The sequence below is a fragment of the Thermobia domestica genome, chromosome 10, assembly GCF_964235325.1.
Source record: "Thermobia domestica chromosome 10, izTheDome1.hap1.1, whole genome shotgun sequence".
NCBI classification, from domain to species: domain Eukaryota; kingdom Metazoa; phylum Arthropoda; class Insecta; order Zygentoma; family Lepismatidae; genus Thermobia; species Thermobia domestica.
In genome coordinates this window covers 172,657,121-172,670,771 of record NC_137463.1, presented here as the reverse complement: position 1 = coordinate 172,670,771, position 13,651 = coordinate 172,657,121, and the positions used below count along the sequence as shown (strand labels likewise).

General features: G+C 36.2%; 1 protein-coding gene across 3 annotated transcripts in view; it reads right to left on the bottom strand.

Annotated features, from left to right (window-relative positions):
• LOC145662111 (methyl farnesoate epoxidase-like) overlaps positions 1-13,651 on the bottom strand; it is a 379,435-nt gene that overhangs the window by 80,742 nt on the left and 285,042 nt on the right. For all 3 annotated transcript variants that reach the window (XM_081727445.1, XM_081727446.1, XM_081727444.1), the window contains one exon: positions 10,887-11,025. In XM_081727445.1, the coding sequence (XP_081583571.1) occupies positions 10,887-11,025 (139 nt within the window). The remainder of the gene's footprint in view (positions 1-10,886; positions 11,026-13,651) is intronic.

Genomic DNA, 13,651 nt, shown 5'->3' with positions numbered 1-13,651 from the left:
ATTTAAAATTTAAAAATACAGTATGGTATTTAATTATAAAGTACTAATTTTATTTCATCACTTTCAGCCCAACAAATGAAATTCAAACAATTCGCTCCCTGGGTTTTGGTCATCAATACTGCGTCTTATTCTTTGTCTTGCAGTCAAGTCTTGGTCCTGCATTTTGTAGTCGTGGTGGTTTTTCATGCTATACAAGAGCCAAGAATGCTCGCTTCATCGGTACAAATGAAGACCAAGTGTGATTTTGATTATGGTCTTTCATACTATACGGAAAGCAAGAAAATACGCTCATCGCTACTTGGTGATCACCAAAACAAGGCCAAGGGCAAGATTACTATGCAATTCGTCTTGCATATCCAATCTTTATCTTGTTCTTGTATCGATGTCCTTGGGCTTGGTGAAATAAAATGAAATATTCAGTTTAAGGTCCTTCGATTCTGCACCGAGGCTAAGGGATACGGTGACCATGAGATATGAATGAAATGGTGGAATGAAGAAAGTGGGAGGAAACAGTACACGGCGTTTCTCCACCACAAAGCCTACTTAGCACAAGCTGGGATCGAACCATGGACAGCATGCACCAGAGATGACTTCTCTACCACTGAGCCACTGGGGCCCTGCTTGGGCTTGGTCGTCTATATCCAATCTTTCTTTTGGCCTTGCTTAAACAACTTCTAGTTTTGTTCTAAATCCAGACTCCATATTGGCGTAGATATTAATATTACAGTCGATTGGTAAAATCAATCTTCCACATTTAAAAATTAAAGTACAGACAATTTCAAAAATAAACATTTACCATAAAAGCACTAGCTGCAAGTGTTCAAAATAGATTTGTGGTTTCTATAAAATCAATTCAAATTGCTATTTTTAATTAGGCAGCTAGTGAAAAACAGCAGTTTTCGACTCCAGCCGAGTTTAAGCTCAAGACCAAAGTAAACTGACCCGACTGACCCAACCCGACAACCCAACCCGGCTTACCCGACCCGACAACCCGACCCGAGCTGACCCGACTGACACGACTTACATGACCCGACAACCTGAGCCGACCAGCCTTATCCGACAACCAGGCCTGAGCTGACCCGACCCGACCCGACGCGTTTGAGAGCACTATTGGTAGCTAAGAAATCAGAGAAAGTGGTGTGATGATTTGATCCAAGCTGTTACCTGTCACAGCTTATTGTTCATTTACTACTAACAGGGTCCAGCTATTGTCAAAACTTTTAATTTTTCGCTAATATTGAGAGGAGAAACGGGACGGTATTAAAATACGGGACATTTGCCTGTCCCGACTAAATTTACGGGGACGCGCGACACGGGTTTCAAAATCGGGACTGTTCCGTTTTTTACGGGACGTCTGGCAGTCTTACGTTTAGTTTGCTTTATTTGTTCTTCATTACGTAACAATATCTTATAATTTCCAAAAACTACGCTATTTATAGATCTTAATATCATATACGAAAATCTATATTTATTACTCTTTCCTATACGCTGTATTTAATCAGTAGCCTCTTATATTAACAATCCAGTTACAGTTAATACAAAATACCATAAATAATTTTAACTGGGAATCTTTGAACCGCACAAGTCTAACTGTTAGTTAAGAAACCATTGATAAAAATACTAATTGGAAACATCACCAGATATCAACCTGCTGAATAGGGTGGAACGAAAAAAACAAGTTTTGGTTTTTAATTTGTAATAGCACGGAAAACTTGGCTTTTGGTGTTGATAACATAAAAATAAAATATGAAAAATATTGGAGCACGTCTTGAGGTGCCGCAAGGACGATAAATTTTCATAAAAGTGCAATTTTCGCTACATTTTAATTTTTTTAAAAAAGAAGTCACATATTTTTTATTTCAAATACTGTCAAATAAGCAATTGTATGTCAAAAAGACACACACACACACACACACACACACACACACACATATATATATATATATATATATATATATATATATATATATATATATATATATATATATATATATATAATCTTTTTGGATTAAGTCTTGAGGTGCCGCAAGATTAATAAAATTTTGTAAAAACACACTTTAGGAGCTAAATTTAGTCACATTTTGCCAATAGCAGTTGGCAACAGTGTTTCCGTGTGGTGTCAAACTCAGATTAGGTGCCAGTAGCTTTGCCGAGTTCAGTTGAGTTGGCGTCTATTGTGTAATAGAACAACGTAATATTATGTTAGTTTGTGTGCTACTTTATTGTTGTGAGTTAAAATGGCTGTCTAAGCAAGTGAATACAAGACAAATGTCGGAATATCCTATTTTATGAAGATTTAGTGATTTGTGTGAAGTTGTACTGCCTACTTACGAAGATATAATGAAGTGCTACTGTTTTATTAGACATAACTTCAAAGTTGCGTCAGGGAACTATCCTACTGTAAGTGAAATATGTAAGATTTTAGTTCCTAAAATAGAACAAATATGACCAAAAGCTTCTATTCCCACTGTTTCTAACCTTAGAATTTCACAATTGATAAAAGTTAGTCATGTTAAATATAGGAATTTATTAAGGTCTAAAAGTAGAAAAGGGTCAGATAAGTTTGACTCGAACCTCGCTAAATTTAGAGAAGCTAAACGTTTATTTGATATTGCTGCCTACAAGTGTCAAAACTTTGATACTTGTAGTTGTATAGAAGAAATAAAAGCACGCGTTTTAGAACAAGACTTTCAAAACGATCAACGCTCTACCACGAAAATGGTTATTAGTATTGTTGACAGAGCTATCACAAGAGCTTTGGAGAAGAAAGAAGCAAGGAAAAGTAAAGAAATACAAAAACAGTTAAGTTTAATCAAGAACGGACACAAAGTAGTAGTGTAACAGAAACAGTTACTGACGACATTGACAGCACTGGAGACCAAATAGACCTGACTTTTGAAGAGCAGCTACCAGGCCCTTTTAAACTGAAAAAAGATAAAAAGATAAGCACTCAAATGCGTACGAAATTGCCACCTGCAGCTTCCACTTGTGACCGTACCGGAATATCAGATGGAGCTGCTGCAGCTATAACTAGTGCTGCTTTACAGGACTTGGGTTTAATCACAGGGGAAGACAAAACCAAAGTAATAGACAGGATGAAATTTAGACGAGCAAGATAAAAAAAAAAAATTCAAAGAAATGTCATTAATGATAGTCTTTATCAGATAATTGAAAATGAGGATTGTTTTTTGATGGAAGAAAAGACAAATCAATTGTTCAAGAAAAGAAAGGAACTAAGTTATACAAAAACGTTATTTCAGAAGAGCACGTTTCACTAACAGAAGAACCAAACTCAAAGTTTTTAGGTCACGTAACACCTAAATCTGGCACTGGAAAGGACTCAGACGACAGTATACTGGAGTTTTTTGAGGTTAGATAACACAACGAACAACTTTTGAACTTTGCCGTTATTGGGTGTGATGGAACCGTTGTAAATACTGAACATAATAATGATGTGATATCTTCGATGGAAAATAAAATAGGAACACCTTTATAATGGTTAGTTTGTTGGTTTCACGGAAATGAGCTGCATTTGCGACATCTTTTCTATCATTTAGATGGTAAAACGAAATGACCCTATGAATTTGAAGGCGAAATAGGTCAGCAGCTGCAAAACTGTACTAATCTTGCTGTGGTTACATTCTTGCCAATTGAAAATAACCTTCCTCTTTTGGAGAACATAAATGATTTCAAGTACGGATCGAAAGTATTTGTTGGACATGTGTATCGCTGTATCAAGTGGAAATTGTTCGCTAGATTTATCTTTAAGAAACCCTGGAAAACTTGTTCACTCCAGTTGGCTTACATTAGCAAACCTATACTTAGATTGTTTGTGGCAACTGAGAACCTTAAGACTTTAGCTGAGTACGTTGTAAAAGTGTATGCACCTATGTGGTTTAACATTAAGTTGAAACCTTCATGTACTTATAGTTCCAAACATCTATTTGAGCTTATCTCATATTCACGCTACCTCTCTGATGATCTGAAGAACGTTCTAGATCCAGTTATTCAAAGAAATGGGCACTTTGCTGCTGCAGAAAATCTCCTTTTGTCCATGCTATATGGTGAGTGCAAAAATGTAAGAGAACTCGGTTTACGACGTGTTTTAAAAGCAAGAACAGAAAAGATTCAGGAAGTTTAAAGTTCCACAGATAATCTTTGACGCAGAGGTTTTATCGACGGGTGCAACAGACTTGCGCACACTTGAGATCCAAGATTGCGCACACTTTTCAGTTATACAGATCAAGATCCAAAAATCCAGGTTTGCGCACATTTTTTTAGAACGTTGCCAAACTTAGATGTTTACAAGGTGTCCCAAAAGTAGGTATACAGTACCGTACTGATCAGGCTCATTGCATTTTATATCATTTCTTATTGTTATCTTTCAGATAGGCTTAGTTTCTTTATTATTTGTTTTTAATGTGTTTTTACTTACATCTTAAGCTAGGAAGAGCCGAAGCAAATAAACCTATAAACTAGAATGTTATACTTGAACAATTATTTTTTACTTGATCAAGCATTTATTATTATTATTATTATTATTATTATTATTATTATTATTATTATTATTATTATTATTATATGAACACCGTGTATAATCTTTAATAGATACGCGGTTTGTATCTGAGTAGTAAAAGCTAATTTACTGTCGATCTCGGTCGTCGTGAATTCTTAAGAAGGCAAGGACATCGGTCACGAGGTTCTGGGTTTGAGTTCCGGAGGAGCAAGTATTCGAGCTCCAGCCAAAAATTGTTGAAAGTTATAGGGCATCTGCAAAACATGTTCAAAACTGTTCGGCCCGGGTTTAGGGTCATCAACGGCTCGAGCGGATCGGTTCACAGCTCATTCACTGTCGAGTTGAACCGAGAAGTTAGACGAGCTAACAGCTCACTCAACCGAGCCGAACCTAACCGAGCTGACTACTCACCCCAACCGAGCCGGTTCGAGCTATTGGTTGATTAATTTTGAGTTTAACGTCCCTTTCAGCAGCGAGGCTATCTGAGACGGGACCTACTGATTAACGTGGAATCCAAACTACACGAGCTCCCGCCGGGAATCGAACCCGGGTCTCAAACGCCAAAGGCGCGTACGCTAACCGCTTAGCCAGGAAGGAGCTCGTTGAGCCATTGCCTCAGTTGAGCTGAGTCGAACGAAGTTGATGGACTCGCTTCAACGGAGCTGGCTAAAGCTGATGGCTCACATGAGCCGAGTTGGTGGCTCATCCCAGCCAAACCGGCTCAATTGATCTGACCAGATGGCTCTTCATTCCAACCGAGCTGGCTCGAGCTGTTCACTGAGTTGAACCGAGCAGAGCCGGTTGACATCACTATCCGAGACAATCCGAGAAAACGAGACGATAATAGATCTTTATAACGAGACATTGTATATATTGTATATGTATACAGGGTGTTTCAGATAAAAACGTCCAGTGCTTATAAATCAGAAACGGCTGGGAATAAAAAGATGAAACAAAAACTGACATAGGAAAATGTCATAGGACACATCTCATGGTGTTGTTGTGGTGACTCCAGGGCCCTCCTTGAAGGGGGCCCAGGGATTAAATTCAATTTTTCAAATAAGAACATGTATTGAATCATACCTCATTCGGTAGTCCTTGAAAAACTAAATAATTTTTGTAGGAAACAAGTTTTAGTTTCAGCCACCGCTTTTAAAATGGCCGCAAAAAGTAGGTTCTGTGGATCCATGTGAAGTTCCCTATGACAATTTCCTATCTCAGTTTTTATTTCATTTTTTTGTTCTCAGCCGTTTTTGATTTATAAGCACTGGACGTTTTGTCTGATACAGGAACCACTTTTTACGGCCATTTTGAAAACGGTGGCCCAAACCGAAAATTGTTTCCTACAAAAGTTGTTTCGTTATTCGACTACCGAATGAGGTATGATAGAATCATGTTTCCATTTGAACATTTAAAGTTGGTCTGTAGGCCCCCTTCAAGGAGGTCCCTGGGGGTCACCACAACAACACCATGTGATGTGCCCTATGACATTTTTCTGCCTCAGTTTTTGTTTCATCTTTTTATTCCCAGCCGTTTCTGATTTATAAGCACTGGATGTTTTATCTGAAACACCCTGTGTATATATATACAGTATATACAATGTCTCGTTATAAAGATCTATTGTCGTCTCGTTTTCGAGACGAGACTAAATGCACTAAAAGTACCCCACGAGATACACTGAAAGTAACAGATGAAATGCACCCCTGTAAAAAGCATCACTAAAAGTATTCCACATTACTGCTTACATATGACTTTCGCTTTCCAATCTAATCAGGCCATGATATCAAAACGAGCTAAACGAGCGAGCTATTTATCAAATTCGACTCGAGAAAATTACCTTTGACTCGACTCGTGCCCATCTCGAATCTTTATGGGTAAATTGTACACAATCATCTTTGAAAGCTCCTGCCTGATAATCTTACTAGATCTCTCACTAACATATTCCATTGCTTTTCTCTTACATGCTTCATTTAGAATATGCCTCTGAAGGTCAAGTTCAATAGTAGCTTCCGAATATGCTTCTGAAGTAACTATTGGACTTGAACATTTTACAAAATTATTGACCTGCTGTTAGATTTTGAAAACTGGGGAAAGCCGAAAAATATTACAATTGAATCATGTAGAATAATTTTGATTCCTGATATCCTGAAATTTGTCTTTGAAAAAAAGTAGGTAGTGGTGTTTCCCTTCCAAGCACGAATAACTTGTATTTCGGATTTAGCTTCCAGAAATCTCATTTTCTTTTTTTCATTAGGTGTTGTGCACAATTAAGTTTTTATCACCTAGCAACGTCGATTCCCGATCCTGTGCTCAATCCTGGCCAAAGATACTGTCAATCAACCTCTGATCTGGCATTTGCTGATAAAGAAGATAAGTGTGCGCAAGTCTGTGACTCCCTTATCGACATGATATCATGGACTGAAAATGACGTAACTGAACCCCCCTTGGTAAAAGATGTTCCCACTACCTCTCTCAAAGACTTTATACGGAAGACATCTGAAGCTCATTCAAATAGTCAAGTGGACCTGCTTATCGATTTTTCCCGGCTTCCTTATTCCACGGAGAGTCACAGACTTGCGCACACTTATCTTCTTTATCAGCAAATGCCAGATAAGAGGTTGATTGACAGTATCTGTGGCCAGGATTGCGCACAGGAATCGACGTTGCCAGGTGATAAAAACAGAATTGTGCACAAGGTCTAATGAAGAAAAGAAAATGATATTTTTGGATGCTAAATCTGAAATACTAGTTATTCGTACTTGGAAGGGAAACACCACCACCTACTTTTATTTGTAAAGACAAATTTCAGGATATCAGGAATCAAAATTATTCTAAATGATTCAATTGTAACATTTTCGGCTTTCCCCAGTTTTCAAAATCTAACAGCAGGTCAATAATTTTGTAAAATGTGCAAGTCCAATAGTAACTTCAGAATCATACTCTGAAGTTACTATTGGACTTGACATTCAGAAGCATATTCTAAACGAAGCATGTAAGAGAAAAGCAATGGAATATGCTAGTGAGAAACCTAATAAGATTATCAGGCAGGAGCTTTCAAAGATGACGATTGTGTACAATTTACCCATAAAGATTCGAGATGGGCACGAGTCGAGTCAAAGGTAATTTTCTCGGCTCGAGTTCCGAGCTGAGTCAGTGTTTTTGGTTCGAGTTTTGAGTCGAGTCGAGTTTCAAAGAAAACTCGCTCGAACTCGCTCGTGCCCAACCCTAATAAAGATATGAGGAGTTGCAGAGAAGCAATGTATAATTGTCGAAATAAATTAGCCCCTACTCGACTCATATGCACTATCCAAGCTATTAAGCAGATTGCAGAGATCCAAGATGTTATTACGGCGAAAGGAGAAAAGTCCGTTTTCGTGGATGCTGAATCTCAAATAGTGGTTCATACTTGTCAGAGAAAGTAAAGTAAATTTTTGGCACATTGACTATGCTGTTTTGATCTGGTTAACACAAAGATAGTTTTTCATTTTCATAATAATACACGGTGGCCCAAAAGTAGGTATACACCCCTGCATTGATCAAGTATAACATTCTAGTTTATGGGTTTATTTGCTTCGGCACTTCCTAGCTTAAGATGTAAGTAAAAACACATTAAAAACAAATAATAAAGAAACTAAGCCTATCTGAAAGATAACAATAAGAAATGATATAAAATGCAATGAGCCTGATCAGTACGGTACTGTAAACCTACTTTTGGGACACCCTGTAAACATCTAAGTTTGGCAACGTTGTAGAAAGAACTGTGCGCAAACCTGGATTTTTGGATCTTGATCTGTTTAACTGAAAAGTGTGCGCAATCTTGGATCTCAAGTGTGCGCAAGTCTGTTGCACCCAATCCACGCAAGCAATGAAAAGAGTTATGAAACTGGTGGCCGAATCGGCTCAAAATGTCTGTGGTTCATTCGCAAGCGAAGGATATATAAGACCGAAAATTGACTCACGTGAGAACATGCCAAAATTTGATTTTTAAAAGAAGTTTAATGTGTCAATGAAGTAGAAATAAACACTTTGCAGCTATAACATTTGTAATCATTGTGGGTATTTTAAACGATGAACTTTCAAAAGAACTTTCATTGTCTTTAAGAGTGTATTATGATATTTTTTTTACGTGTACCAGTATTCTAATAAAAATATATGTGATTGATTCCACGAGCTTTTATTTTAACCTCATTTACTACTATTTGTTACAGCAAAAATAGTTCCCAAAAATTTCAAAATCAGCAAAAATACAAACCTTTCCACAATAATGTTTTTAATTTATATTTTGTAATTAATATTTTTTCCAATTCAAATACTTATATATGAATTTACAACTATCTTTCGTAGCATTATATGTACGAGAAAACCATAAAAAATAATTTACCAAAGTTTGTAGTTTTTCAATTTTTAATTTCTTTTTACAAACTTGAAGCTCTTTGCGGCACCTCGAGATGTTTCAGTATAACAACTGAATTTTTTCTTCTTCTTTTCGAACCTAAAAGGCAACTTTTTCGCACTATTACAAAACTTAAAAAAATAAAAATGGCCATTATCGTTTCACCCTACTGATGAACGTTCACATATTCCACTTCAATAGAAAGATCGTGCGTTTAATTCCTGCCCTGCTGCAATTATAGGGATGATTTACCATTTATGGATGCCTTTCCCCTTCAAGTACTTTCCTGTTGCATCTAGAGACCAATTCCAACTTTGGTGCCATCTTTTAAAAGCACTTCTGCAGATGTGCTTAAGAATGCACCCAAGTTCAATCGACGTTTCGTCTTAACGTGTATTCCCGTGTAGAGAACAGGAAAAATCTCACACAGAGCTACGTCCGACAAATAAGAACAATGGAGTCAGAGAGAGAGGATTTTGTTTTGGCGAAGAAGTCCAACCTCACTACTGAAGTTAATATGGAACATTATAATGATGCAAACGCCACTGTCCAAATGTCCACTTGTTGAGCCATTTAAGATACACAGACTTGTGTAACCATTGTAAAATAACAGTACAAACCTTCTTACTGACAGTTCTGATACAAATTCGTAATTCATCTCTAGGACATTTGAAAAAAAACAAAAAAACAAAGAAAACAATTACTACCACTTTCATCTAGAACCAAGTTTCGTGTCCTTCTATGGTCTCGGGAATGTAGGTATGTGACTTTCATTACAATAACATTAAATTGATTTCTGATCATATACGTAAATTCATCATTCATTCTCCATGCCCAGGAATGTCGGGTCATTGGCGGCTATTTTCTCCATTATCCTGTGAATAGGGATAAGGGAGTCCTTCTAACCTGCGAGAGAAACCTCAACATTAATTACGCTGATGCATCCTAAATTCCTATATCCTTTCATAAGATTTAGTGAAATGTTGTTGCAGATATTTCACTCCTCATAATTTCACGGCACCTCGTCAGTTGATGATACATCAAGCAAGTGTATTAATCACGGCAATTTTCACCTCATTCCAACCTACAGATGGTCGAGGAGGACAAGGATTATTCTGTCAGCTTGGAAAGGTGCAAACTATTAATCGAGTACTCCTTGTAAGATTTGGTACATTTCTGTAGCAGTTTTTTCAAGTTTAAAGAAAAACCTGACATAGATTATGTTCTTTTTGATCTCTGTTTTCACGATATCCTAACACAAACCGCATACAATAACGGTTAAACAAGCTAATGAGATCAGGTAAGCAATAACGCTGTGAGGATATCACAATATTCCCGGAGTACCTGCGGTGAGGATACTGAGTTAGAGTCAATATATATATAGGGAAATACAACCCTGAAATTAAATTAATGGCTCTTGTTTAAGAACATTTATTGTACCCAGCGTTCAAATATTGAAATCTTGTTCTCTTTTAAATTAATTTGAAGTTTGAGTTAATTTAAGTTAATGAAAACATAGAATGAAGCATGTCAAAGTTAAACAAGCTAATTATTATTTTCCATGTAATATGCATCTTCAGAATAACACTGTCGTACCTAAAAATACGTGTTAAATAGATACTTTCTAGTGTCCAATAATTGTACTTTTTATGCATTAAGAAAGATTTTCTTTGCAACAAATAATAATTCTGTGTAGCCGACGTAGTGAAACAACATTATAATTAACAGAACAGAAAAGATTAAAAAAAATTCTTTATATACAAACAATTTGAATTACCTTACCTGAAAAATTTGACATTTTAAAGTTACCACAGTCTTGCACTGGAAATGTAAAAGAAAAAAAATGCGAAACTACTAGAAACACTTTTAGTTCAATTTTATCAATATATTTATCTAAGTTTTATTTGGTTTCAAATACTAATAATTCTTACTTTATTCTAGTTTATGTTCATGTAAAATAAACTAAACATAACAAACCTCCACCATAGAAAGTTATCCATTCTTGATGAACTGACTCTCCACCATTGAGGAACCTTTCTGGTCTAAAGTTTTCAGGATCTTTCCAATGTTCTTTGTCCATAGAGACTGAATACAGGTTGAGCCAGAGAATCGTATCCTGCAAATTAAGCAATTATTCAATATTAATTATTCTTTCCCCTTCTCCTAACATTTTCCCTATGAATATCTATAAAATACAACTACATACAAGTAAAAGCGCCCATGTTGTGGTTTCCAAGGGGGGGTCAAGTAGAAGTGACGTTTTAAATATAGTTTCAAATTTTGCTGTAACTAATGTCAAAATTCAATTGGGTTTTCGATATTCCCAAGTACAATTTCCTCTTAAGGGGGCAAGTGCCCCAAATTGCCCCCTGATGGGCGCCCTTGCATACCAGAATGGGTCAAAAATGAGACTTTCAAATTCTTTTCCAAAATTGAAAACACCATTGTGCCAAAAAGTTGTGTACTAAATATGAAGTAAGTGTGCAAAATTTGTTTCAATTGGAAGAACATTTTGAAATGAAACTGGCGCCAGTTTTAGACACTCATGCAAAACTAGGACTTTTTGCTGTTTTCAAGGTTATTACTATCATATTTTCGTTAAAGGAAGAGTCATATTCACAAGAAATACTCCAAAGTTTTTATTTCAAAGCTCAAAACATTTGACCAACTGATATTTTGAGAACCTCGACAGCATAAAGTTCGATTTTAATCAAAACCGATTTATATCGTAAAAGTGAATTTAAGAAAATTATTTTTTAAACATATTCTTATAAATCTAGGAATGATGATTTGATAATACAATTTTTCGCTTGTCTCTAATTAGAAACAACCCAGAAGTCGCCATGAACAGGTGCCTGTAGGTCGAGTGCACCCAAACTAAGACCGACCACCCAACCATTGAGCACGTCCTTAATGTTCGGAGTCCGGTGTAGCAATGAAATCCTTCTTTGATAGAAACTTTCCCAATTTCTTCATTTCATCAGTTGAAAATGTTGTGGATTTGCTGATCCACAACATTTTCTGATATTCTGTCCTTAGCTTAATACAACTTTCAATGTTTGTGTGTAATCGAACAATTTCAGAAGTTTCACATTCTTTGGTAATTCTGTTCTTAACATGAGCTTTAACTCCTTAGCCGTGACACCTCTTAACAATGCCCCAAATAGATTCACGTAGTTTATTTGATCGAAATTCAAGGGAGGAATTTCAAATGCTTGTATCCTATTTCTAATGTGGTTCTGCGAGTAGAAAAACATTTTCCTCAATTATGATTCGCCTGTAAAATTGTCTACAAAACTTTACTTGTTGAATACTTCTATTTCTATATCACCTTCCATCACAATAGAGAACGTCTATATTACCAATTTCACCAAATTCTTACATACGAAGTTCAGATTGTATCTTTCTCTTCCTTTACACTCTTTCTGTCACCCACTTTCGTCATGTTCCTTTTGATAACCACACAAATATCTTGTAATAGAGAATTTGCAATTTCACCTGCACCCCCTAACAGGTAAATACAGGTAACTTAAAACGTATTTGAGATATGGTATTGGATCTTCTTCATTATATTTTTTGTTCTGAGTTCTGGCAATGTCTGTATTATAAATTTAGGCACGATGGCAGGACCTTCCAATATCATTTTAGATTGAGAAGATGGAGACATAATAGATTGAATCTACGCCTGGCCAAGTTCTCAGTTGAGTGACATTACTGTTGTAAGTTTTCTTTTCCATAGAATCTTCTTATAATTAGCTTTTTCTATCTTTTTGTATTACACTCTCTATGTTTACTATAACTATATTTATGTTTGCTCTTTGGTCAATAAGAAAATCGTGCTCAATTATTGGAACCTTCCTAATAATTTCACAAGTGCACTTTATCAATCTGGACGGGTTCTCCTTTTACTTTGGAACATACTAACAGAATTTTAAAAATGATGCTCTTCTTGCTTTTAATGTTTTTCTTTATGTGTTTCTGATCTTCACCTAGTATGTTATAATCGCTTACATGAATCTTTGACGAGATATTACTGGTAACGAAGATCTTTTCCAATATCTTTAATTTGGGTTGTTACTCTACAGCAATTCCCGAAACAATTCCTTTTTTTCCGAAATACTACACCTGGGAGACTGAAAGTAACATGTCATATCTTCATATGTTGGTGAAGTTACTCGATTCAGGTTTCTTGGCGCTCCCAAATTGGGATCGCTGCTTTCATTGTTGTCACTGTATCTTCTTTTTCAACAGAAGTTGCCATTCTGATGTAAATAATCTAATTCCAGGAAAGAACTATAAGGTTTACAGACAAAACAGTATAAATAAGTTCACAATGAGAAGTCTGCGATTCTGGTAAAAATTCCTAAGGGTATCTCTATTTACGTTCTTTATGGCCGTATATGATCAAACGCAAAGAAATATTATAATTGAATACTCATAAACGAAGGCATAATTATTATTTTACGTCCACCTGTAAAGAAGTCCTCATGAGTTTCAGTATAAGCAATAAAGTATATAGAAGAGCTCATTCGTGGCTAAACGGTTAACGTACGCGTGTTTGGCCTGGAAGAGTCGGCTCCGATTCCTGGCGGAAGCTCATGCGGATTCCACTTAATCAGTAGGTCCCGTCTCATATATCCTCGCTGCTGAAAGGGACGTTAAACTCAAAATCAACTCAACTCGGCTCAAAGTATATAGAAATCTTTATCAAACGTTGCACTAATAGCACCTACTGTTACTAT